This window comes from Barbus barbus (genome assembly GCF_936440315.1).
Source record: "Barbus barbus genome assembly, chromosome: 7".
In the NCBI taxonomy this organism is placed as follows: domain Eukaryota; kingdom Metazoa; phylum Chordata; class Actinopteri; order Cypriniformes; family Cyprinidae; genus Barbus; species Barbus barbus.
Window position 1 is genome coordinate 306,088 of NC_136735.1, and position 26,413 is coordinate 332,500.

Genomic DNA, 26,413 nt, shown 5'->3' on the forward strand with positions numbered 1-26,413 from the left:
ATATACTTTTTGCACTATTGTTTTTTTTATATCCATGTCAATGTAATAAATAAAATAATGAAATAAATTATATGAAACATTTCTGCTACAAAACATACAACTGTAACATTACAAAAAAAAGTTAAATTCAAAATTTAAAACTGCCAAGCAGTCATCAATAACTAAATGGAAAATCAGTAAGCATCTCGAAAGAAAGGCCTTCTAGCATGCTTCACAAGTTAGGGTTTACCCTCAAAGCCTTACAGCATCAGCACCCGCCTAAGCAGTGCACTGGTTTCTGCAACTCTGTTTATTACTGTCTCATTGTCTATAGACATGAGGATTTCCTTTTCTGTGTCCATTAGCATGAATGCCTCTAATTTCTCTTGAGACATTGAGCTTCTTAGCCTGTTCTTAACCAATTTCAGTATTGAGAAGCTTCTCTCACAGGCGATCTGAGTGATTGAGATTGTCAACAGAAACTTATATGCTAAACCAATTACATGGTAGGCATCAGTGAGAAGGTTGTACTGTGAGAGGATGAGATACACACAAATGGCACAGTTTTTGCAGCAGGGACAGGTCCTGTTCTCCAGCTCTACCTCTGGTTCCATAAACAATGGTCCACCTGTATCCTCCTCATCTCCTACAAGCATCTCACTACCTGTCGTACAAAGTAACCCTCCAGAGGAGACTTCTTCAGTCTCTCCCAGACAGCTCAGCATGCAATGTGCCAACAGTTGCTCTATCATCAAATTTAAGCAGACACTTGCTGATTTCTTGGAGTGCTGACCTAGGGAGCCCATTTGCCTTAATTTTGCCAAAGTTTTTAGGGTCAAGACAGGCAAAATCTGAGAAAAGTTCTGCATTTGCTGAAAACCTTCTATGTATGCTACCTGCCACAGTGTCCAGAATGACATTGTGCACATTGACCTCAAAGCCAGCATCTGGTGATGCTAGAGGGTTGTCTTCTCAAAGCTCTCCTGGCACTTTTTTCTTTTTTCGAACCCGTTTCTCTGGAAGTGCAGTCTGCTCTTCTATCTCAATGCTATCCTCCTCTTGCAGCTTTTGATTGGCCCAACCCACAAACTCATCAGCTGCTACTTTCACTCCCTCAAAGTCTCTGATAAATGTGTTAAGGCTGTCCTTTGTCCTCTCAACCAGACGCTGAGCTGCTAGAATATCCATACCCTTTATCTGCAGGTACTTGGAGAGGGGGGGTGTATGCTCAAAAATTCAGAGAAAGGTTTGAGCAGTGAGGATTGTTTCATACTTTAGAAGGGCTTCAATGTATCGCTTTGCTTTGACCCTCACTGTTGGCTTCATACTTGTATCTTCCTCAATAGAGGAGAGAGTCAGCAGCAGGTGCATCCTGAGGTTTACTGAAACACCCAAAGACCTTAGTGAGAGCCTGGTCCTTAGCCCACCACCTGGTTTGCCCTATTGGGCACAGTCTTCTGTGACGTTTGGCATTACTGGTCTCTTCCCACCTCTGCATACGCTTATACGATTCTCTGAGAAAAACGGCAACAGCGTTAAGCAATGAAAAGAGAGATGTACTTTCTACAACACTTCCTGTTGCGTCTGCCAGTACCAGATTCAGAATATGTGAATAACACCAGACATGAATCTGTGTAGGAGACTGCTCTGAGAGAAATGCAGAGAGCCCTTGATATTGTCCCTGCATGTTAGCTGCATCATCAGTGGAGTTGCCCACACATGTGCCAATGTCAATACCAAGCTTGTGTAATGTCTGTTTGAGCATCTCTGTGAAATATTTTCCTGTTGATGCTTCACAGTCTACCACAGCAACCAATCGTTCATGGATGGCATCTGTAACATATCTCAACATTACTGCACATTGGTCTTTTGAGGTTATATCTTGGGTGGTATCTATCTTTTTCTTTACTTGTTCATAATGTAAAGACATTTGATTGCCAGTCAATAGACTTTTCACATCTGCCTTTTTAACCATTAGAAAGTAAGCATCTGCACTATCTCTGTGGGCATTACTTTTCTCATGTTCCTCAATCCTCTGATGAACATGTTTCCTTCATACCTCCCTTTATAAAATGACTATCACCTGCAACAGGTGCAAATGCCAAACACACAGAACAGTACAGAGAATTAGTTTCTTCATTGTATGTCAACCACTTGCGGTTGATTCCATCCTTTCTGTTATAAACTTTTGCTATGGGATGTTTGTGTGGCTGTTGAGGATGATAACTGAAAAACATGTCAAGGTCCTTTGACTGAGGATGATCAAAATAATCAAACGTATCATTCTCCTCATCTACACTAATTGCTTGTGGATCAGGGACCTTCTGCCTGGCTGCTGTTGTCTCACTGAAGGTCTCTGTCCCTGTTCCCTCACTTCCCTCAGCATCAGGCTTATCTGTTTTTAACACAATCACATTTAAAAATAGTCATATGGCTAAAATCACTTACATTTAATTGAAAAATAATAAAAAAAAAAAAAAAAACTAAACTGAAAAAATAAAATTTCCTTCAATGTAAGCCACTTTGGATACAGCGTTTGCCAAATGCATACATATATGTTCTATAGTTTTTGACTATAGTCACTGTACCTTGAGTCGGCAGTTCCTGTGTGCTTGTTTGTCTTGAAAAAATATCTGTCAGTTTGGTACTGTAACAGAACTGTTTGTTTAGTTTCCTTTTTGTCCTTATTTGGTTGTTCCTGTTTTAGTTTCTGACCTAGTTCTGTTAATTAGTTATATGCATCGCCTGTGTTCGATTAATTACCTTGTTTCCTTGTTTGTTCCTCTCACTTTAAAAGTCCTCAGTTCTCCTTGTTTAGTTGTCGGATCTTAAGTTAGTAATGGTTAAATGTGTGTTGATGCTGAATAAATATACCTTTTGTTATTCCTCGTTGTGGGCGCCCTTACTACAACCACCAACCGTGACAGAAGATCCGACCCTCAACTGAAGACTAAACAGATCGTCGAAATGACTCCGGCTGAAGTCGCGCTGTATGGGTTGCGGCAGGGCGGCCTGAGGTTGGAGCGATATGTGGAGGTTTTCCTCGAGCTCGCCAACCAGGTGAGCTGGCGCGACGCGGCTCTAGGTGCACATTTCCTACTGGGGTTGGATGACGAGATCATTCGCTGCGAGCTTCCCAAAGGTAGTTTTCCCCTGATCGAGCTTATTAATCTAATTTTCTGTCTTAATGGAATCGACGAAGAAGTCGAGGAAATTCCCCAAACTCGTCATCCCGCTCCAGCAGAAACGCACCGCGTCTCCCCAGCTCTTCCCACGCCAGGATCCTCCACATACCTCTCCAACGACTCCTCCCGCCTGCCCAACCATAAAAGTCCACCGCCCGCGGCGAAGAGGATCCCGCCGTGCACGGCGATGAATGTTCCGCCCACGGCGAGGAGGAAACCGCCGCAAAGGGCGATGTACGTTGCGCCGTTCGTGACGAAGAGGATCCCGCCGTCAATAAAGGTTCACCCCGAACCACCGAGGGAGGAAAAACAGGTGCCGGTGGGGATTTTGATAGAGTTTGAGGGCATATCAGTCCCTCCAGTGCCTGTTCCTCGCCAGTGCCATCCAGTGCCTGCTCCTCGTCTGTGCCCTCCTATCCCTGCACCTCGAAAGAGGGTCCCGTCCAGCCCACCTGAGTTCCCGCTGGTCCCGTCCAGCCCACCTGAGTTCCCGCTGGTCCCGTCCAGCCCACCTGAGTTCCCGCTGGTCCCGTCCAGCCCACCTGAGTTCCCGCTGGTCCCGTCCAGCCCACCTGGGTTCCCGCTGGTCCCGTCCAGCCCTCCTGAGTTCCCGCTGGTCCCGTCCAGCCCACCTGAGTTCCCGCTGGTCCCGTCCAGCCCACCTGAGTTCCCGCTGGTCCCGTCCAGCCCACCTGAGTTCCCGCTGGTCCCGTCCAGCCCACCTGAGTTCCCGCTGGTCCCGTCCAACCCACCTGAGTTCCCGCTGGTCCCGTCCAGCCCCGCGCCTCCCGTGCGCCCTCTAATGTCCGCGCTGCAAGAGCGCCCTCCAGTGTCCGCGCTGCAAGAGCACCCTCCAGTGTCCGCGCTGCAAGAGCGCCCTCAACTGTCCGCGCTGCAAGAGCGCCCTCCTGCATCTACGCTGGTCCCGTCCAGCTCTCCTTCGTCTCCGCTGGTTCCGTCCAGCTCCGCTCCTCCAGAGCGCCCCCAAGCGCCCGCTCCTCCAGAGCGCCCCAAAGATCCCTCTCCTCTAATATGGCCGCCTGAGGGGAACTTTCCCAAAGAAATTTTGGGGGGGGGGCCATATAGCCTCAGTTTGTGTGGCCAGGCCAAAGGCCAAGGCCACAAAGGACCCCTATCCGCCAAGGCCGCCCGAGGACCCCGATCCGCCATGGCCGCCCGAGGATCCAGATCCGCCATGGTCGCCCGAGGACCCAGATCCATCATGGCCTTCCAAGGCCCCAGATCCGCCATGGCCTCCCGAATCTCCAGTCCTGCCATGGCCTCCCAAGGCTCCTGATCCGTCCTGGAGGCTTCCCTATCCTATCCTGGTCCTGCTCCAGCCTCCAGGACGCCTGCCCCCCCTCCCCGATGTTACGGTACGGGACGCACCTTCCGGGAGGGGGGCGATATCTGTAACAGAACTGTTTGTTTAGTTTCCTTTTTGTCCTTATTTGGTTCTTCCTGTTTTAGTTTCTGACCTAGTTCTGTTAATTAGTTATATGCATCACCTGTGTTCGATTAATTACCTTGTTTCCTTGTTTGTTCCTCTCACTTTAAAAGTCCTCAGTTCTCCTTGTTTAGTTGTCGGATCTTAAGTTAGTAATGGTTAAATGTGTGTTGATGCTGAATAAATATACCTTTTGTTATTCCTTGTTGTGGGCGCCCTTACTACAACCACCAACCGTGACAGGTACGTTTGGCAGGGACCTTCTGCCTGGCCGCTGTTGTCTCACTTAAGATCAATGTCTCTGTCTCTGTCTCTTTCTTTTTCTCACTTCCCTCAGTATCAGACTTATCTTTATTAAACCGCAATAACATTTAAAATAAGCCAACAGGCTAAAATCACGTACATTTTAATTGAAACAGACAATCAATAGAAAAAAAATCCTTCAATGTAAGTCACTTTGGATAAAAGCGTTTGCCAAATGCATAACTGTACATGTTTCTAGTCACTGTACCTTGAGTCGCCAGTTCACGTGTGCTCGTTTGTCGTCTTGAAAAAATATTTGTCAGTTTGGCACATTTGGCCGCGTCAACCTCCTATGACTTTCTTTTTTTTAACACTGATCTCAAACATGGTTACTTCAAATGAAACCATGAAACATTCTGGGAACATCAGATTTCCAAATAAAATATGGTCCCCTAAACGTTCCAAGAACGTCCTGAATGTTGTGTGAAGGTCCTCCAAATAACGTCCCCCAACCCTTTAAAGAACTCAACATCGTGACCTTCTCAGAACGTTCTGGGGACGTTAGACAATGTCCTTGACACCAGCGGGGACGTTCTGAGGATGTTCTGGGAACTTAAAATTTCTAGCGGGGCATGGACTTGAAGCAAGGCAGCTCCTAACCCAAAACTGCTCGCATCAGCGCTAACCATTGTGGGTTTCTCAGGATCATAATAGGCAAGGGCAGGAGCTGTGGCCAACATGCCTTTTACTTTGTTCAGTGCCTGCTCATGGACCTCTGTCCAAAACCAGATTGCATCTGTTTAGGTATGGTTTTGGTTTTCAAAACTAATGTGAGACCAGTGAGGTGCTAATTCGGCGAGAGAAGGTGTCAATAAAAAGGTCCGTACACCATACTAATCAAGCAATTACAACTGTTTATTGTTGATACACACAGCTGATATCATTAATACTGATACTGATCATAAGTAAATGCATAAAATGATGATAATCAAATCATAAACACATTCAAGAAAGATAATCATAAACCAGTGCATAATGCAACGACAACAGTTTCCAACCTTATCATGAAGGTCAATGTAACCTCTCTCTCGTGCTTTCTCAGGAGATTGTGATGTTGTTTTGCACCAGTTGCAGCTTTGCCTCTAGCATTTCATTCTTTAAATGTTCATCCGTTGAGCATACCACAAAAAACAACCCATCTCTTACAGCATCCTTTTTCAGCAGAGCTGTAACTGGTTGAAGCTCTGTTGAAAGCCCTGGCACAAATTTGCCTAAATAATTGATCATTCCTAGAATTTGCCTGAGCTCGGTCACATTAGTGGGACTAGGCATATCAGTTATTGCCATTACCTTTGTTGCATCAGGCTTGATGCCGTCCTGACTGATGGTGTGCCCAAAATACTGCAGCTCAGATTTGTTGAAGTGACATTTATCACGGTTCAATTTAAGACCTGACTCTCTGATGGTTTTCAGAACAGCCTCGAGATTTTCGTCATGCTCGTTTTGGTCCTTGCCATAGACAAGTATGTCATCCATGACAACTACAGTGCCTTTGTGCCCAATTAGAAGTTTACTCATTTTCCTTTGAAAAATTTCAGGGTCTGAGGTAACCCCAAATGGTAATCTATTAAAACAGAACCGTCCTACAGGGGTTATGAATGTAGTCAACTTCACGCAACTTGGGTCCAAAGGGATTTGCAAAAACCCTGAGGATGCGTCTAGTGTAGAAAAGACACAGGCACCTGAAAGTTTGGGGCAATGTCCTCTAATGTTGGGAGAATGTAGCACTCGCGCTTCACAGCCTGATTCAACCGCTTCAGGTCTACACAAATCCTGACCGAACCATTCTTTTTCACTACAGCCACCATTGGGGCACACCATTCAGTCGGATCTGTGACTTCTGAAATTATCCCTAAGGACTGCATGCGTTTGAGCTCCTGTTCAACCTTAGGCAACAAAGGAAAGGGAATTCTACGAGGGGTGGACAGACTATAAGGAGTAGCACTTTAGCTCAATTTTCACTGGTTCACTCAATTTCCAATGTCTCCATAGACATCTTCTTGGTCTGTAATTTCATCCACCCTCTGTACTAGGCCCATTTTACAAGCAGTGCTACGGCTGAGCAAATTGTTGGCAAATGGCCCCAAAATTCAAAACTTTCCCCTTTTCTTTCAGTGTTTGCCAGAAATTTTCCCATGCAACTTACTTTCCCCCCAGGACTCTGCACATTTATACTTGTTTTGACCAGCGGAGGGGGCTCTTGTAAGCTCTCAAACGCTGAGCGTGACATGATGGTGATGTCGGCCCGGTATCAATTTTGAATTTGACCGACCTGCCCTGAATAGGCAGAGTAACACACCATCTGTTCTCTGCGGCAGACTCATTCATTACAGACCCTAGGAAAAATGCATCACTAGTTTCACTATCACACACTACAAGCTCTTTGACATTCTTTGTTTTACATGCAATTGCAAAATGTCCCAGTTTATTGCATCTCCTACACCTTTTGTTTCGTGCGGGGCAATTATTCTCATTGTGTGTGTGATTACAACGTGTGCAGTCCACGATTTGTTTTCTTCCACCGCCCTTTTCCTTTGTTGATGGACCCGTAAAGCACTTTGAGCTATTGTGACGTCCGTGTTGTACAGCGGCCGCTTCACCGCTCGCATTTTGCGTCTTGATGAGCTCCGACTGCCGGGTGATCTGGACCGCTTTGTCCAATGTCAACTCGGGTTCCATTTGTAACTTCTGCGAAACTTCACAATCTGCAAACCCAATAACAACTCTGTCCCATATTTGTTCCTCTTTGCTCGCACCAAACTCGCAGTATTCGTCCAGTTCATAGAGGCATCTCACGAAAGCCTCGACAGTCTCTCCCGGTCTCTGTGTACGCTGGTGAAAACGGGCTCTCTCGTGAATAACATTCCTTCTGGGCACGAAATGGTCATTAAATTTGACGACAACAGGCCTCACAACCGCAGACCACGTGTAACCACACCAGCCCAGGACCTCCACATCCAGCATCTTCACCTCCAAGATCGTCTGAGACCAGCCACCCGGACAGCTGCTGCACCAATCGGTTTGCATAACCGACAGCGTGTTCCAGTTCCTGCCAATATCCAGCAACTTCACACAGCCATTGAAGAGGAGTGGACCAACATTCAACAGGCCACAATCAACAACCCGATCAACTCTATGAGAAGGAGATGTGTTGCACTGCATGAGGCAAATGGTGGTCACACCAGATACTGACTGGTTTTTGGACCACGACAATATATAAATTATATAGAAAAATGATATAGAAAAAGTTCAATCGATTTACACTTTATATCATCGCCGACATATATATTGTTATATCGCCATAGCAAGCAGTAATGATTAAAGTTTATATGAACCCATTTGACTAGCTAGTTGATAAAAACAAAATCTGACCTAAAAAGATACTAACAAGATTGATTACTGCGAATGGTATGTTCCCCTTGCTAGTGCTCTTTTTTACCTGCTGGAACAGGTATGATTTTTTTTTCCCCCACAAAAGCAAGATCACCTTGTTTTAATGTTAAAGTCATGCACATAGTAGTGCAATAACCATTTCAAGCATTTTGTATGGTTTATACGCAGCAAAACAGCATGTATTTGACTGAAAATCCAGAATCACCAACAAGCTACCTATAAAGATAGCACTGTAAATGATGATATAGTTGTCAACAAATGGGATGCTACATTTTATTCCAAATTAAATATCTTAAATATCTACGATTTTGACTTTAATAAGATTTTCCCAGGAAACCTGGTGTCCTCCATGATTCCTATTCTTTTCAACAGCAAAGCACTTGAATGTGACATGCTTGTAATCAGGACTTCTGAAATTGGAAATAGGACATTTTGATAGCACATGAAGGCAATATTATTCCTTAATCCAGAAAATTTCATTACCCAATTTCAGATGGAGTCAAACAGCTGCAGCTCACATGAACGTGGCATGTTTGAGGTTTGAACTAGTTGATACAGGAAATCAAAAACTACTAAGATTAAATGTATTTAAATACAAAATACATTAGATTTTTTTCAAAGGTATTTAAATACAAAATAATATTTTGTATTTTAAATACTGCCTATCCCTGTTAATATACATACATATATATATATATATATATATATATATTTTTTTTTTTTTTTTTCATATATATATATTAGGGGTGTCCCTGAATAAGGATTTTCATAGTAGAATCAGAATTTTCGAATCTTGCTGATATTCGACTGATAGTCAAATACACTTTTTGGGAGAAAATTGGTAGTTTTATGTGAAATCAAAGATTTTAGCACCCCCATTTAGCCAAAATGGCATGATCATAACATCCCGCGAATATTCGACTGTGAGATTGGGAGTCGAATCAGGCTCCTCCTATCGATGCATCGAATCTTCAACTATTCGAGGTCACCCCTAATAAAAAAAAAAAAAAAAATATATATATATATATATATATATATATATATATATATGTTTCAGTTGCTCTTGAGTTGTAGGAAAAATTTAGTTTATTTAAAACATTTATTTATTACATTTGTTTTGTAAATAAATCCATCAGGTCTATTCAGGAGTGAGTGCTGAACTATAGACCATCACTATTTGTCTCTCCTCCCAGACTAAACAGTTATATATAAAATAAGACTATAACATATGAAAAGCTATCAAATAAGATCTTGAAATCTAAAAGGAAATGTCTACCCCTTTGCAATGTTTTACTGGAATAATTTCTAATTTTTAAACTGGACTTGAGCCTGGAGAAGTTGAATAGAAGTGTAATTGTGAGAGGGGTCTGCTGAGGATCCATGGGCTGGTTTGGGCTGGAGCGAGATCCTCCAGACGGTTCACATCTGCGTCTATGTGATCCTCAACAGCCAAATTCATTTTCTGACAGCAGGTGGCACGCTTGGAACGACAGAAATATAGCGGTTTCCCAGTGACTTCTGCACTGAAAGCAGCTGCTCATAAACTCATAAACACTACTTTACCATCACGCCAGAGCAAAGTCTCTGGAGGAAACAAGCCTCACGGAGAGGAAAGGAGGCGCTCAGCTTCGGTGCTCTTCCTCATGAGATCAGACCGCTGCTTCAGATCTTACAGCTGCAGCTCCAGCATCAGATCAATATAGACCACTTGACTGTTCCCCTCACACTAGAGTCTGCTGTAACGATGCCCTTTGGGTTCCCAGCAGTGGAGCTGCAGGCTGAGAATCACATTCTATTCTTTTATTTGGATCCACAAGACAAGCAACAAAAACAGGATCCAAATATCTTGAGAACACATGGCTAACATACATTCACAATTCCTTATATATACCCGCATGTGTACTCACACACACACACACACACACGCGCACACGTTTTTGTGAAAAGTGGGTTCATCCCATAGGCGTAATGGTTTGTATAATGTATGTGCTATTGCTCTACACCTAAACTTAGCCCTCACAGGAGACTGCATTTCTACTTTCCCCAAAAAAACTCCCTCTGTATGATTTATACGCGTTTTAAAAGTGGGGACATGAGTCAATGTCCTGAAAAGTCACCTTCACCTTGTAATACCTGTGTCATTATACAAATGTATGTCCTCATTTGTCATAAAAACGCGCGCACACACACATTCTCACACACACACACACACACACACACAATAGTGGAAAATGTATCAAGTTTAAGCTTGAATGACAAAATTGTCTGCCAATGGAAACATTAAATTAATTTAAAATCAAAATAAAGTTAACAAGCCTTAATATCTCAAGTCATTTAAGATCTCCAGTAGATGCATCTTGGTCTTAAGACATTTTTGCAGGAAAACAGACAAAACTGAGGAAGAGCAGCGCTTTACAGCAGTGAAGTCAGATAATAATTTAAACTCAAATCAATGTGTTGTCCATGATTTTATTTATTTGAGTAGCCATTATTTTGAGACAATGACTCTATCCCTCACACACATGTAATTTAACACATTTGATTAAATATATGTTTGATCAAATGTGTCCAAAGCGCTGACTGCTTCTTTACGTATATGCATACATTTACCTTTAGAAACCCTCTGCATTCATTCAAACAGAAGAGATCAAAGGTCTTTGTATTCAGAAGCTACATGAGAGCATTGCGTCCTTCCCATCAGACAAACACCGTCTCCAGCGATCCGATCTTCAACGGCTTCCATCCTCACAATGATCTCTGCATCACAGTCGCTGCAGAGCCACAGAATCATCAGAGGAAGCGAGAGGAAGGAAGTGTCTTGTGGATTATAGGACGGACAGGACTGGTTTGTGTGCTGATGAATGTTTAGAGTGAGCAGAGCGGAGCGGAGGCACCACATCACTCTCATACTCCTAAAATAATCAGAATAAAGACTGAGAGTAGACGCACAGGTGAATATCTAGGGGAGACGAGGCCTGCTTCATAGCAATAGGGTTTACAGTCATACATGTGTGAAGGAAGAGTTTACTGAAAGCGTGAGCAGCAAGACGTCTTTATAAGTCTGTCAGGCATTTCGATCAGGACTGTAGCGTTCCTCACCTGTCCGTCAGACCTGATGAACATGATCAGTAGATCTCCTCATTTATACATTACTATTAGCCAAAACAACAGCTCGGTGGTTTTGTTTTGTTTTGATTCAGGATAGTTTGTCCTCACTGTGACAATTTACCACATATAGTGTGACAACATGCCCCTAAATGTCAGTGTGTGTGCTGCATCTTTTGTCCTTTGTTGAAAATGTTCAGTAACACTGTTTTAATGGGTTATGCCTATACATGGCTATATATGTAATGAAAAACACTGTCAATACGTGTTTCTATTATGATAATATAGCATTCGATGTATCATTTACCGTGTAATTAAGAACTAATGACATAAATGATAGTCAGCTGAGTAATGTCTACTGATAATTCTAGCTGACGATGTTTGACGAAGAGGATTGTCCTGCTGTCAAGTGTGCATCTCTGCATGTGTGCTGTGATTGGTGGGATTAAATGTGCAAGCCCCGCCCACAGGTTAATTACCACGGGAATGAAGGGAAGCACACAGAAAGACGCTGGAGTGTGTGAGAGCTGCTCCTGCCAGCAGACGTGTCTCTCTCTCTCTCTCACACACACACACACACACACACACGTCAGTGCGAGCAGAGGTAGAGCTGCATGAGGCCGAGCAGCAGGCCGGCGTAGCGGCTGACGGAGGGTCTGCAGGCGGGGGATGCCAGTCTTCTCTTGTGCCGTGGGCCGTTGCAGAGCGGCGTGTTGCAGCAGGTGATGCAGACGGAGTTCAGCTTTCCCGTGCAGAACTGCTGATAGCCCGACGACGCGATCAGACATGCCCCCGACGACGCACACGACTTCCTGTAATGAATCCCTGCACAAACACGCATTCACAACTGTCAACACACAGAACTTTGCATTTTCAAAATCATTAAGATTTTCTGCATAATATTTATAATTAAATATTTGATCATATTTGTTGTTTTGCCTTTGTTGTCTGAAATCTTAATGCTGTTGCATTGCTGTATTTTTACTCTCCAAAATATTTTTCTAACTCCAAAGTAAAATGTCCAGATGCATTACTGTAATGAGAATCTTGAAACTTAAATGTCATGAAAACAAGGTTACAATGCAAAAAAACAGTCCTAAAATTAGGCTTTGTTTTCTTTACGTATTAATTGTCAAAACTGATTTCTGTTAAATCATCATTTCCTTCAGTGTAAGCATCAATGCGATAGAGTTTAGCTACTGCTTTATCATCGGCAGTCCACTAGAGGACACAGCACATAAACATAAACCGCACAGCACTGCCCTTACTTTAGCTGAGAAAAATAATACTGTGGTTGACAAGGAAGATCAAAATTAAATCATTATTTAAACATTAATTTCAACATGAATACCATTACCATGCCATTTTAGACAGAGTAAAACAAACTAAAAATAATGAACATGATATGATGAAATATTAAGCATATTTTTATCAAAAGACAAAAACTATTAATAAAACAAAAAAACTGTTTAAAATGAACACTGGAACCAGATTGAAAACTTTAGATTTAATCCAGATTAAATCCTTTGATTTTATAATTTGATGCACTTTTCTTTTTTATTCTTTTCAATAAAAGATTTAAGATGGGCTGTTTGCCTTAAATTTATTGGTTGATTTAAAAAAGCTTGTGTTGATCTTTCTACTAGAAATATAATTTATTCATCGTTGTGGATAAACGATTTTGTTAAAAATTATGTGTGAATGAAGTTTGTCCTGCTGAATTATTTGATGGAAATATGACACAAATAAACACACCTCTGGCTGTACTGAAACAAACAGTGAGGAATGAGTCTTAATGTACATCATTAATAGCCTGGACTGCTTTCTTTCAAATATGGAATGGAGCTCACATGAGCTGAACTAGGATCAGCATCTGAAGGAGCGCCACAGCAGCAGCCGATCTCCAGTGTAAAGCTCACTGACATGAACAGTAGCTTTCATCAGAGCCTCTGGAGCTCACTGCAGCCACAGTCTGCCAGGAGTTGTTCATTCTGAGAGTTTCTGATAGCGCCACATGCTGCGGTCAGGGCAGCAGCTGATGAAGCAGTGAGGAGCAGATGAAAGAGCAGTGAGGAGCAGTGATAAGCAGATCTAGGAGCAGTGAGGAGTAGTGAGGAGCACATGAAGGAGTAGTGAGGAGCAGATGGAAGAGCAGTGAAGGAGAAGATGAAGGAGCAGTGAGGAGCACTGATAAGCATATATAGGAGCAGTGAAGAGCAGACGAAAAAGCAGTGAAGGAGCAGTGAGGAGCAGATGAAGGATCGCTGAGGGGCAGATGAAAAAGTGAGGAGCACTGAGAAGCAAATGAAGGAGCAGATGCAGGAGCAGATGAAGGATCAGTGAGGAGCAGATGCAGGAGCAGATTGAGGAGCAGTGAGGAGCACTGATAAGCATATATAGGAGCAGTGAAGAGCAGACGAAAAAGCAGTGAAGGAGCAGTGAGGAGCAGATGAAGGATCGCTGAGGGGCAGATGAAGAAGTGAGGAGCACTGAGAAGCAAATGAAGGAGCAGATGCAGGAGCAGATGAAGGATCAGTGAGGAGCAGATGCAGGAGCAGATTGAGGAGCAGTGAGGAACACTGAAGGAGCAGATGCAGGTGCAGATGAAGAAGCAGATGAAGGAGCAGTGAAGGAGTAGATGCAGGAGCAGATGAAGGAGCAGTGAGGAGCAGTGAAGGAGCAGATGAAGGAGCAGTGAGGAGCAGTGAAGGAGCAGATGAAGGAGACGTGAAGGAGTAGATGCAGGAGCAGATGAAGGAGCAGTGAGGAGCAGTGAAGGAGCAGATGAAGGAGCAGTGAGGAGCAGTGAAGGAGCAGATGAAGGAGCAGTGAGGAGCAGTGAAGGAGCAGATGAAGGAGACGTGAAGGAGTAGATGCAGGATCAGATGAAGGAGCAGTGAGGAGCAGTGAAGGAGCAGATGAAGGAGCAGTGAAGGAGAAGATGAAGGAGCAGATGCAGGAGCAGATGAAGGAGCAGCGAGAAGCAGTAAGGAGCAATGAAGGAGCAGTGAGGAGCAGTGAGGAGCAATGAAGGAGCAGTGAGGAGCAGTGAAGGAGCAGTGAGGAGCAGTGAAGGAGCAGATACAGGAGCAGATGCAGGAGCAAATGAAGGAGCAGCGAGGAACAATGAAGGAGCAGTGAGGAGCAGTGAAGGAGCAGATACAGGAGTAGATGCAGGAGCAGATGAAGGAGCAGTGAGGAGCAATGAAGGAGCAGTGAGGTGCAGTGAAGGAGCAGATACAGGAGCAGATGCAGGAGCAGATGAAGGAGCAGTGAGGAGCAGTGAAGGAGCAGATGCAGGAGCAGATGAAGGAGCAGTGAGGAGCAGTGAAGGAGCAGATGAAGGAGCAGTGAAGGAGCATATGAAGTAGCAGATGAAGGAGCAGTGAAGGAGTAGATGCAGGAGCAGATGAAGAAGCAGTCATGAGCAGTGAGGAACAGATGAAGGAGCAGTGAGGAAAAGTGAAGGAGCAGATGAAGGAGCAGTGAGGAGCAGTGAAGGAGCAGATGGAGGAGCAGATGAAGGAACAGTGAGGAAAAGTGAAGGAGCAGATGAAGGAGCAGTGAAGGAGCAGATGAAGGAGCAGTGAGGAGCAGATGAAGGAGCAGTGAAAGAGCAGATGAAGGAGCAGATGAAGGAGCAGATGAAGGAGCAGTGAGGAAAAGTGAAGGAGCAGATGAAGGAGCAGTGAAGGAGCAGATGAAGGAGCAGTTAAGGAGCAGATGAAGTAGCAGTGAGGAGCAGATGAAGGAGCAGATGAAGGAGCAGTGAGGAGCAGTGAAGGAGCAGATGAAGGAGCAGTGAGGAAAAGTGAAGGAGCAGATGAAGGAGCAGTGAGGAGCAGATGAAGGAGCAGATGAAGGAGCAGTGAAGGAGCAGATGAAGGAGCAGTGAGGAGCAGATGAAGGAGCAGATGAAGGAGCAGATGAAGGAGCAGTGAAGGAGCAGATGAAGGAGCAGTGAGGAGCAGATGAAGGAGCAGTGAGGAGCAGATGAAGGAGCAGATGAAGGAGCAGTGAGGAGCAGATGAAGGAGCAGTGAAGGAGCATATGAAGGAGCAGTGAGGAGCAGATGAAGGAGCAGTGAGGAGCAGATGAAGGAGCAGATGAAGGAGCAGTGAGGAGCAGATGCAGGAGCAGATGAAGGAGCATATGAAGGAGCAGTGAGGAGCAGATGAAGGAGCAGTGAGGAGCAGATGAAGGAGCAGATGAAGGAGCAGATGAAGGAGCAGTGAGGAGCAGATGAAGGAGCAGTGAGGAGCAGATGAAGGAGCAGTGAGGAGCAGATGAAGGAGCAGATGAAGGAGCAGATGAAGGAGCAGTGAGGAGCAGATGAAGGAGCAGTGAGGAGCATATGAAGGAGCAGTGAGGAGCAGATGAAGGAGCAGTGAGGAGCAGATGAAGGAGCAGATGAAGGAGCAGATGAAGGAGCAGTGAGGAGCAGATGAAGGAGCAGTGAGGAGCAGATGAAGGAGCAGTGAGGAGCAGATGAAGGAGCAGATGAAGGAGCAGATGAAGGAGCAGTGAGGAGCAGATGAAGGAGCAGTGAGGAGCATATGAAGGAGCAGATGAAGGAGCAGATGAAGGAGCAGTGAGGAGCAGTGAAGGAGCAGTCATAAGCAGTGAGATCTTCACTGGATGAATGCAGCGCTTCACCATTCACTCACAACGTCTACAGAAACTCCCCTGTGTGTGTCTGAAATCAGCTCATTTCATTCATGAATATTGCTCCTCCCAAATATAATTAAGTCAATAACGCTTCATTTGTGCAAATCGACTGCGATGACTTCGGTCCGTTACATCATGAGGGTTCTGCTCTTTCTTCTGAACCTCAGGCTGACAGTGCTAAAGTACTGCATGACATATCCACACTACTGTAAAGTCTGGATCAGCTGACGGTGTATGGAGAGACACAGCAGACGACAGCGTCTCCAATCATGAGCTCAGCTGAAGAACAGTCTGTCAGAGCCGGCCGCTCTTCTGTTGCCGTCACGAAAACCTCGTCAGCCTCTCCTTTATCTCTCTTATATTGCAGTCAAGTCAAGTCAAGTCAGCTTTATTTATATAGCGCTTTTAGCAATACAGATTGTGTCAAAGCACTTAACAGTATCAAATTGGAGGATAGAGTGTCAGTAATGTATAATAATAAGATTAAACACTCAATTTTCAGTTAATGGCATTTCATTATTGAATTCAGAGATGTCATTGTCCAGCTCAGTTTAGTTTAAACAGTATCTGCTAAATCAAATTGATGATAATCGCTAGAAATGAAGTGTCCCCAACTGAGCAAGCCAGAGGCGACAGCGGCAAGGAACCAAACCTCCCTCTGAGACAGTCTTTGCTTCTGGTCATTAATTATTTCACTGATATAAGTGATTTTCTACGAGCACAGCAGCATTCACTGCACATACCATCATCATCATCATCATCGGTCAGCTAGCAAGACTAGCACTTCACCATAGCAACAGGCAGCACAGGAAGTGATGCAGCATCCTTACCGTCCTCCATGACCAGCACTTCCTTCTGACACATGTCCTGCACGTTTACAGTGCAGTTAACGATGAACTCTGGCGAGGAGCAGTCGTCCTGCTGAACATCTTCACACTGATAGCACTGGATCTGCAGCGCCGCGCTCACGCCTGCACACACACACACACACACACATCCTTATTATCATCATCATTATCGCCTGTGATTTCTGCACACACACACACACACATTCATCTTCACCATCATCATCGTCAGTGATTTCTGCACACAGGTTTGTGTCTTCTTTAACTTTCATACAGTGATTTTTATTTTGTATTTATCCAGTGAATTCTGTTCAATGACGCGGCAGACAGTGAAGGGCAACTCTATTCATTTGTTGGTTAAATAATGAATAGAAATAACAAATACACTTCATTCATGTGTTGTTACATTAGGGTAAGTTTGTAATTTGTAATCACTAGAATTGAATGCAATGCTCCCAGAGGTGCGGCTTAAATAAAAAAATGTTCTGAAACCATGGTTTTGGATTTCTACACTCAATGAGCACAAATTAAAATAATTTCCCACAATTCTGCATGATGAAAATAATAAAAACAAATATCTCATTCTGATTACTTTCACAGGAAAAATGACATTATTGAAATTAAGCATTTATCCATCGTAGTAGTACATTCTTTTACTGCCTTAATTTATGCTGATTTGAACATTATATATTTTAAAATGTATTATTATTAATAGTAGTAATAGTAGTAGTATTTATTTTGTTTGTTTGTTTTTGTCCGGACAGGATTATCTTTAACTCAGAATCTAACAAACTCCAAAGTAAATGTGAGAAGAAAAAGAAAGAAAAATGTGTTTAATTGTATAGGAAATTAGACTGTTTTTTTTTTTTTTTTGGTATTAGGCTATGTTAATATATTTATAATACATTAAAAAAGGATAAATATGAGTGTTTTATCATCTCTTTTGAATTTGGTTCGAATACTGAACACTTTACATTAATATAGAAGAAATCATTAACATGTTTCTCATTTACAAGTGAATCAGGCATTATCTGACTGAAGCAGAACACAGTGAAGAGTTTAAAAAACTGGGAAATTAATATTTAACTGTATCAGTCATCATCGATAAATCTATTCATATATCCTGCTAATTTAAGATATTAAAAATGAAACAAAACAAGTCATTCTTTTGAGAAATGAAGGCACAATTAAGCATCGTTAATAAGCGTTACAGTCTCAGTATTTTGATGAATAAGAGGAGCTAAAACTGTACTAATTAAGCTCATTAGAATCACGGCCATTCATCGCGATCCAGTCATTGCTCTCGTCCTCGGGAAGTCGCGCGCGTCGGTCAGTAATCGCCGGTGTTAATGTGTGTGTGATTGCATGCTCTCACCCGCCGTCAGCGCGATCATCAGTAGAGTCGCACACCGCCGCATCCCGGAGCCGCTCAGCGCCGCGCCGACGCGTCCATCCCGCGAGCGAGAGCCGCTCCCCCGCGCCGCGCCAGACGGAGCTCCGCCGAATGCACAGAGAGAGAGAGAGAGAGAGAGAGAGAGAGAGACTCTCTCTCACACACACACACACACACACACGCACACACACACACACACTCACACACACACCTGGAGGCTGGAGCCCGCGCGCAGACTGACTGCTGACGTCACCGCCGGACAGCGCGAGACACACCTTTAATTGGCCGTGTTTTATCTGAAGATATGTCATAACAGCAACACTGTGAATGCAAATTAAATGTTCACTTATTCGTTTTACTGAATAATAAACAAGAATGACTAAATTTGCATTGATTGTAAATAATAACACAAGTATCAACTTGGCATCCCATCAAACTGATAAAAACTACAACTTTTACTCCACATGAAGATGTCTGCAAACAGACACAAATCACTTTGATCTTCAGCATAATACAGTTGTTTTTAGATGGCCAGGACACATTTGTCAAGTCTTCAGTGTCTGTGGCTAAACTCTGGATGTGCTTCATTAACGACATCTGTCTAATTACATCAGTTCAGAGATCCCTCTCCTCTCTACACGAGTCCTGAAAGCTTTAGCAATTCTTCATTATGTCTTATTGCTTTCTTTCTTTCTGTTTCTTGTATCTTAGTTTTATCCTCTGTAAAGCAGTGCTGTGTTTCCTGTGCTGTATAAATAACTCAAATGAAAACTGGGTAATATGCATCGTTAGGGGAATAAGGGGTAATAACCTGCAGAATTATAAAGCACTTATACTGTATTTAATAACTAAAGGGTAATTATTCTGAAATTACTTGTATTAGTGTTGTTTTAATTTGAGTTTTAGTCTAGTCTTTGTGTGAAGCTGTCATTTGAGTTTTTATTAGTTTTAGTTCATACTGTTTTTAGTCTAGTTTTAGTTAATGAAAATGGTATTTTAGTAATTCTGTTTAGCCCAGTCAGTACAGACTAAACGTTCTTTTAGCCAAACCTTTTTCAAACAATATCTTATTATAGTATTATTGCCTTATAGACTCAAGAAGACATCCATTCCAGACACGGAAGACGCTCTGAATTGAATTTACAACATTTATTAACATGTTTGTTGTCGTCTTCTAAATAATGGCGCGAGTGGGGCTTGAGGAAGTGACGTCACCTGCGTCTGAAGTGAGACAGGAAACAGAAATACTGCAAAATAATAACGCGACTAAACGACACGAAATAACGTTATAACATTTCGTTTCGTCTCATTTTGCTTATTGAAAATGAAGAGAAATTTTAGCATAGTTTTTATTTTGTAAACCACATTTAGTCTCGTTTTTATTCATCAACATTATTGCATTATATACATTTACATTACATTTACATTTATTCATTTAGCTGACGCTTTTATCCAAAGCGACTTACAATTGCTATATATGTCAGAGGTCGCACGCCTCTGGAGCAACTAGGGGTTAAGTGTCTTGCTCAGGGACACATTGGTGTCTCACAGTGGATTCGAACCCGGGTCTCTCACACCAAAGGCATGTGTCTTATCCACTGCGATAATTCAATTATATATTTAATTATCGTCTTCGTCACGTGACCAGCATTGATCTCGTCTTCGTCACGTGACCAGCATTGATCTCGTCTTCGTCACGTGACCAGCATTGATCTCGTCATCGTCACGTGACCAGCATTGATCTCGTCATCGTCACGTGACCAGCATTGATCTCGTCATCGTCACGTGACCAGCATTGATCTCGTCATCGTCACGTGACCAGCATTGATCTCGTCATCGTCACGTGACCAGCATTGATCTCGTCATCGTCACGTGACCAGCATTGATCTCGTTATCGTCACGTGACCAGCATTGATCTCGTCATCGTCACGTGACCAGCACTGATCTCGTCTTCTTCACGTGACCAGCATTGATCTCGTCTTCTTCACGTGACCAGCATTGATCTCGTCTTCGTACGTGACCAGCATTGATCTCGTCTTCTTCACGTGACCAGCATTGATCTCGTCTTCGTCACGTGACCAACATTGATCTCGTCTTCGTACGTGACCAGCATTGATCTCAGCATCGTCACGTGACCAGCACTGATCTCGTCATCGTCACGTGACCAGCATTGATCTCGTCTTCTTCACGTGACCAGCATTGATCTCGTCTTCGTCACGTGACCAACATTGATCTCGTCTTCGTACGTGACCAGCATTGATCTCAGCATCGTCACGTGACCAGCACTGATCTCGTCTTCTTCACGTGACCAGCATTGATCTCGTCTTCTTCACGTGACCAGCATTGATCTCGTCTTCGTCACGTGACCAACATTGATCTCGTCATCGTCACGTGACCAGCATTGATCTCGTCTTCTTCACGTGACCAGCATTGATCTCGTCATCGTCACGTGACCAGCATTGATCTCAGCATCGTCACGTGACCAGCACTGATCTCGTCTTCTTCACGTGACCAGCATTGATCTCGTCATCGTCACGTGACCAGCACTGATCTCGTCTTCTTCACGTGACCAGCATTGATCTCGTCTTCGTCACGTGACCAGCATTGATCTCGTCATCGTCACGTGACCAGCACTGATCTCGTCTTCGTCACGTGACCAGCACTGATCTCGTCTTCTTCACGTGACCAGCATTGATCTCGTCATCGTCACGTGACCAGCACTGATCTCGTCTTCTTCACGTGACCAGCATTGATCTCGTCTTCGTCACGTGACCAGCATTGATCTCGTCATCGTCACGTGACCAGCATTGATCTCGTCATCGTCACGTGACCAGCATTGATCTCGTCTTCTTCACGTGACCAGCATTGATCTCGTCTTCGTCACGTGACCAGCATTGATCTCGTCTTCGTCACGTGACCAGCATTGATCTCAGCATTGATCTCGTCATCGTCACGTGACCAGCATTGATCTCGTCATCGTCACGTGACCAGCATTGATCTCGTCATCGTCACGTGACCAGCACTGATCTCGTCTTCTTGACGTGACCAGCACTGATCTCGTCTTCTTCACGTGACCAGCATTGATCTCGTCTTCGTCACGTGACCAGCACTGATCTCGTCTTCGTCACGTGACCAGCATTGATCTCGTCTTCGTCACGTGACCAGCATTGATCTCGTCTTCGTCACGTGACCAGCATTGATCTCAGCATTGATCTCGTCATTGTCACATGACCAGCATTGATCTCGTCTTCGTCACGTGACCAGCATCGATCTCGTCTTCGTCACGTGACCAGCATTGATCTCGTCTTCGTCACGTGACCAGCATTGATCTCGTCTTCTTCACGTGACCAGCATTGAGCTCGTCTTCGTCACGTGACCAGCATTGATCTCAGCATTGATCTCGTCATCGTCACGTGACCAGCATTGATCTCGTCTTCGTCACGTGACCAGCATTGATCTCGTCTTCGTCACGTGACCAGCATTGATCTCAGCATTGATCTCGTCATTGTCACGTGACCAGCATCGATCTCGTCTTCGTCACGTGACCAGCATTGAGCTCGTCTTCGTCACGTGACCAGCATTGATCTCGTCTTCGTCACGTGACCAGCATTGATCTCGTCTTCTTCACGTGACCAGCATTGAGCTCGTCATCGTCACGTGACCAGCATTGATCTCAGCATTGATCTCGTCATCGTCACGTGACCAGCATTGATCTCAGCATTGATCTCGTCATCGTCACGTGACCAGCATTGATCTCGTCTTCTTCACGTGACCAGCATTGAGCTCGTCATCGTCACGTGACCAGCATTGATCTCAGCATTGATCTCGTCATCGTCACGTGACCAGCATTGATCTCAGCATTGATCTCGTCTTCTTCACGTGACCAGCATTGATCTCGTCTTCTTCACGTGACCAGCATTGAGCTCGTCTTCGTCACGTGACCAGCATTGATCTCAGCATTGATCTCGTCATCGTCACGTGACCAGCATTGATCTCGTCTTCGTCACGTGACCAGCATTGATCTCGTCTTCGTCACGTGACCAGCATTGATCTCAGCATTGATCTCGTCATCGTCACATGACCAGCATTGATCTCGTCATCGTCACGTGACCAGCATTGATCTCAGCATTGATCTCGTCATCGTCACGTGACCAGCATTGATCTCAGCATTGATCTCGTCATCGTCACGTGACCAGCATTGATCTCAGCATCGATCTCGTCTTCGTCACGTGACCAGCATTGATCTCATCTTCGTCACGTGACCAGCATTGATCTCGTCATCGTCACGTGACCAGCATTGATCTCAGCATTGATCTCGTCATCGTCACGTGACCAGCATTGATCTCGTCTTCGTCACGTGACCAGCATTGATCTCGTCTTCGTCACGTGACCAGCATTGATCTCAGCATTGATCTCGTCATCGTCACGTGACCAGCATTGATCTCAGCATTGATCTCGTCATCGTCACGTGACCAGCATTGATCTCAGCATCGATCTCGTCTTCGTCACGTGACCAGCATCGATCTCGTCTTCGTCACGTGACCAGCATTGATCTCGTCTTCGTCACGTGACCAGCATTGATCTCAGCATCGATCTCGTCTTCGTCACGTGACCAGCATCGATCTCGTCTTCGTCACGTGACCAGCATTGATCTCGTCTTCGTCACGTGACCAGCATTGATCTCAGCATTGATCTCGTCATCGTCACATGACCAGCATTGATCTCGTCTTCTTCACGTGACCAGCATTGATCTCGTCTTCTTCACGTGACCAGCATTGAGCTCGTCTTCGTCACGTGACCAGCATTGATCTCAGCATTGATCTCGTCATCGTCACGTGACCAGCATTGATCTCGTCTTCGTCACGTGACCAGCATTGATCTCGTCTTCGTCACGTGACCAGCATTGATCTCAGCATTGATCTCGTCATCGTCACATGACCAGCATTGATCTCGTCATCGTCACGTGACCAGCATTGATCTCAGCATTGATCTCGTCATCGTCACGTGACCAGCATTGATCTCAGCATCGATCTCGTCTTCGTCACGTGACCAGCATTGATCTCGTCTTCTTCACGTGACCAGCATTGATCTCGTCATCGTCACGTGATAAAGTTTGTTGTCGACGATATTTCATCATAATTTTCGTTGAGAAAGCAACACTAGGTGTATGTAGAGCATGACTTAAAGCTGAAGATACATGTAGACAAACAGAAATAATTGGGGAATAAGGGGGTAATGACCTGGAAAATTAAAGTATTTACACTCTTAGTATTTCATAAACAAGGTGTAACTATTCTAAGATTACATGGTATTTATATCCTACTGTGTTAGGCAACAATACTATGATTTTTTATTGTAATAACACAAAATATATGATGCAGCATATTTTTACACTATGTACTGGGTAGCATACTTATTGTATTATTACAACATATGCATCTTACATGACATTGATACAAATAGTAAACTGTAGTATACTATAGTATATTTGAGTAATTATAGTGAAGTTCAAAACCACAATAGTCTTTATAATTTTACCACAGTGTACTAAAGAATAAAAGCTATATTATTCACTAATGTTATTTATGTGGGGTCATGGAGATTACTGAACTCAGATGAAAGTATGGGGCAATTATGTGATGAGCTTCTGATATGATTTGGTTCAGAATTTCCCATATGAAAGTTGACCTGATGAAGGAGTGTTGTTTATGGTCATCTCAGCAGATGACCTGTCTCCAGCTCGTCCCAGGAGATATAACAGCATAATACACACGTATAATTACTGTATAATTGATGTTTTTATATATATATATATATATATATATATAGCTGTAGTGCTGTTGGTGCACTGGAGCTTCTGTATGTGGTTTGAGAAAAGTAGAATAAAATCTACTACAACATTTTTCTTCACTACTGTGCAAACATACACCCTTGTTACGTGTAGTTACTGTGTAAGTGTAACATCCGTGGGCTGTAACAAATAAATGTTTTATTATTTAACAATTTAACATCTTCTCCAAGAACAGAATGCAGAAAAACAAACTTGCAACCACTTATACAAAATACAAAGAACAGTAAACAGACACGCACACACATACTAGCACGCACACGCACACGCACACACACACACACACTCACTCACACGCACACACACGCACACACACACGCACGCACGCACGCACGCTCGCACGCACGCACGCACGCACGCACACACACACACACACACTCACACACACACATATTCGCACACACACGCACTCGCACGCACACACATACTCGCACGCACACACACACACACACACACACACACACACAAAATCATGTTCTACATTTATTTTTAATAGGCATATTATCAATTATCCTTTGTTATTTTATTATTTATTGCTTTACCATATCACAGTGTTGGCAACTCTTACAGATTTTCATTGAAACATTGCTGTGGCACAGAGTCCTCACAGAAGTCCTTATTTTATATATTTGGTTAAATATAAGCTTTGTGCAACACTTCTTTACATTATGCAAACTTGATATGTATTAACAGTGTTTTTTTTTTTTTGCAATGTATTTTTCTCTAATTGTGATCACAGGTGAAAACTGCATCAGAGGGGGAGGACTTTTCTGCTTCCTCATATACTGCAGGGACAACTTCGCAAGCATATGCAAAAGATCTCCGGAAAATTGTCGACTCCTGACATGAAAGGAAAAATGGATAATATGCCTATTAAAAATAAATGTAGAACATGATTTTCTGTGTGTGTGTTTACCGTTATTTGTTTTTTGTATAAATGGTTGCAAGTTTATTTTTTCTGCATTCTGTTCTTGGAAAAGATCTGTTAAAATGTTGTTAAATAATAAAAAATATTTCTTTAACTTAAGGTCTTTGGACCTTGCATTTAGCTATGTAATGCAGTTCATTGTTAATAACTTTTAAACACATCTATTGTAGCAGAACTAAAATTGTTTAATGTTACACTTCCACAGTAACTACACGTAACAAGGGTGTATGTTTGCACAGTAGTGAAGAAAAATGTTGTAGTAGATTTTATTCTACTTTCCTCAAACCACATACAGAAGCTCCAGTGCACCAACAGCACTACAGCTATATATATATATATATATAAAAAACATCAATTTGGTAAATGTACATGTGTATTATGATGGTATAGTTAGAAGTTATATCCTGGGAGCAGCTGGAAACAGGTCATCTAGTTTTGCACTGTACTGCACCTCAACGGACATGATTCGCTGCTGACATGATCATATTCAATAATCTTCTATCAGGTCAATTTTCATATCAATTTTTAAACCAAATCATAGCAGAAACTCATTACAAAATTTCCCCATACTTTAGGAATTTCGACTATGGTGGTTTTTAACTTTGCTATAATTACTAAATTATACAATAGTATAGGCCTACTATTTGTATCAATGTCATGTAAGATATATGTTGTAATAATACAATAAGTACCCAGAATGTAGTGTAAAATATACTGCATCATATATTTTGTTATTACAATAAGGCAACTTGTTCTAAATCATAATATTGTTGCCAAACACAATATGTCATTGTTACGTTCCCAGTTAGTGTAGGGTTAGGGGAACACGTAACGGAATAAAACAGTGATGTGTGGAGGCAGCAAGGTTCAACTCCCAACCCCGGTGCTTTAACAAATGCAAACAATCAACTCAATATCAAGAAACAAGTTATTTTATTTTAAAGTTATGGGAGGATGTTGAAGCTTCAAGAGGGGACCAGGTCAAAATAACAAACATAAAACCTCTAACTATTAGGGAGAAACTAACTAAGCTAAAACAAAGAAAAGGAAACAAAAATACAATAACAATACACTAACTCCCTAACTAGCATAAACAGGACAACATCAAGATATAAAGAAAATGGCACCAACCTCTCTACTAACATATTGCCCATAAATGACCAAACTTCATAAATAACAAAAGAAAATGCAAACAGATAATAACTTCCAAACCAAACTTGTTGTCATAGGCCTCAGTCACCACAAGAGTGTTAACACAATGACACTACAAAGAAACCAATCAACAAAATATTAACCAAAACAACTAATAAAGCTTGTTG

General features: G+C 43.1%; 1 protein-coding gene and 1 long non-coding RNA gene across 2 annotated transcripts in view; one reads left to right on the forward strand and one right to left on the reverse strand.

Moving 5' to 3' along the window:
* Positions 1 to 26,413, forward strand: part of LOC306872868 — a 147,638-nt gene that overhangs the window by 43,234 nt on the left and 77,991 nt on the right. The window lies entirely within an intron of this gene.
* Positions 10,762 to 18,584, reverse strand: LOC306872475 (ly6/PLAUR domain-containing protein 1-like). Its single transcript, XM_079421041.1, has 3 exons — positions 18,301 to 18,584; positions 16,911 to 17,051; positions 10,762 to 12,237 (listed from the first exon to the last, which is right to left on the reverse strand). Exons 1-3 carry the CDS (start codon positions 18,341 to 18,343, stop codon positions 12,002 to 12,004), a joined length of 420 nt encoding a protein of 139 aa, XP_079277167.1. The 5' UTR covers positions 18,344 to 18,584; the 3' UTR covers positions 10,762 to 12,001.

Coding starts and splice junctions, on each gene's coding strand:
- LOC306872475 (XM_079421041.1), bottom strand. CDS start 18,343: ATGCGGCGGTGTGCGACTCTACTGATGATCGCGCTGACGGCGG. Junction 17,052..18,300: donor GATGATCGCGCTGACGGCGG/GTGAGAGCATGC, acceptor GTGTGTGTGCAG/GCGTGAGCGCGGCGCTGCAG. Junction 12,238..16,910: donor AGTGCTGGTCATGGAGGACG/GTAAGGATGCTG, acceptor GTGTTTGTGCAG/GGATTCATTACAGGAAGTCG.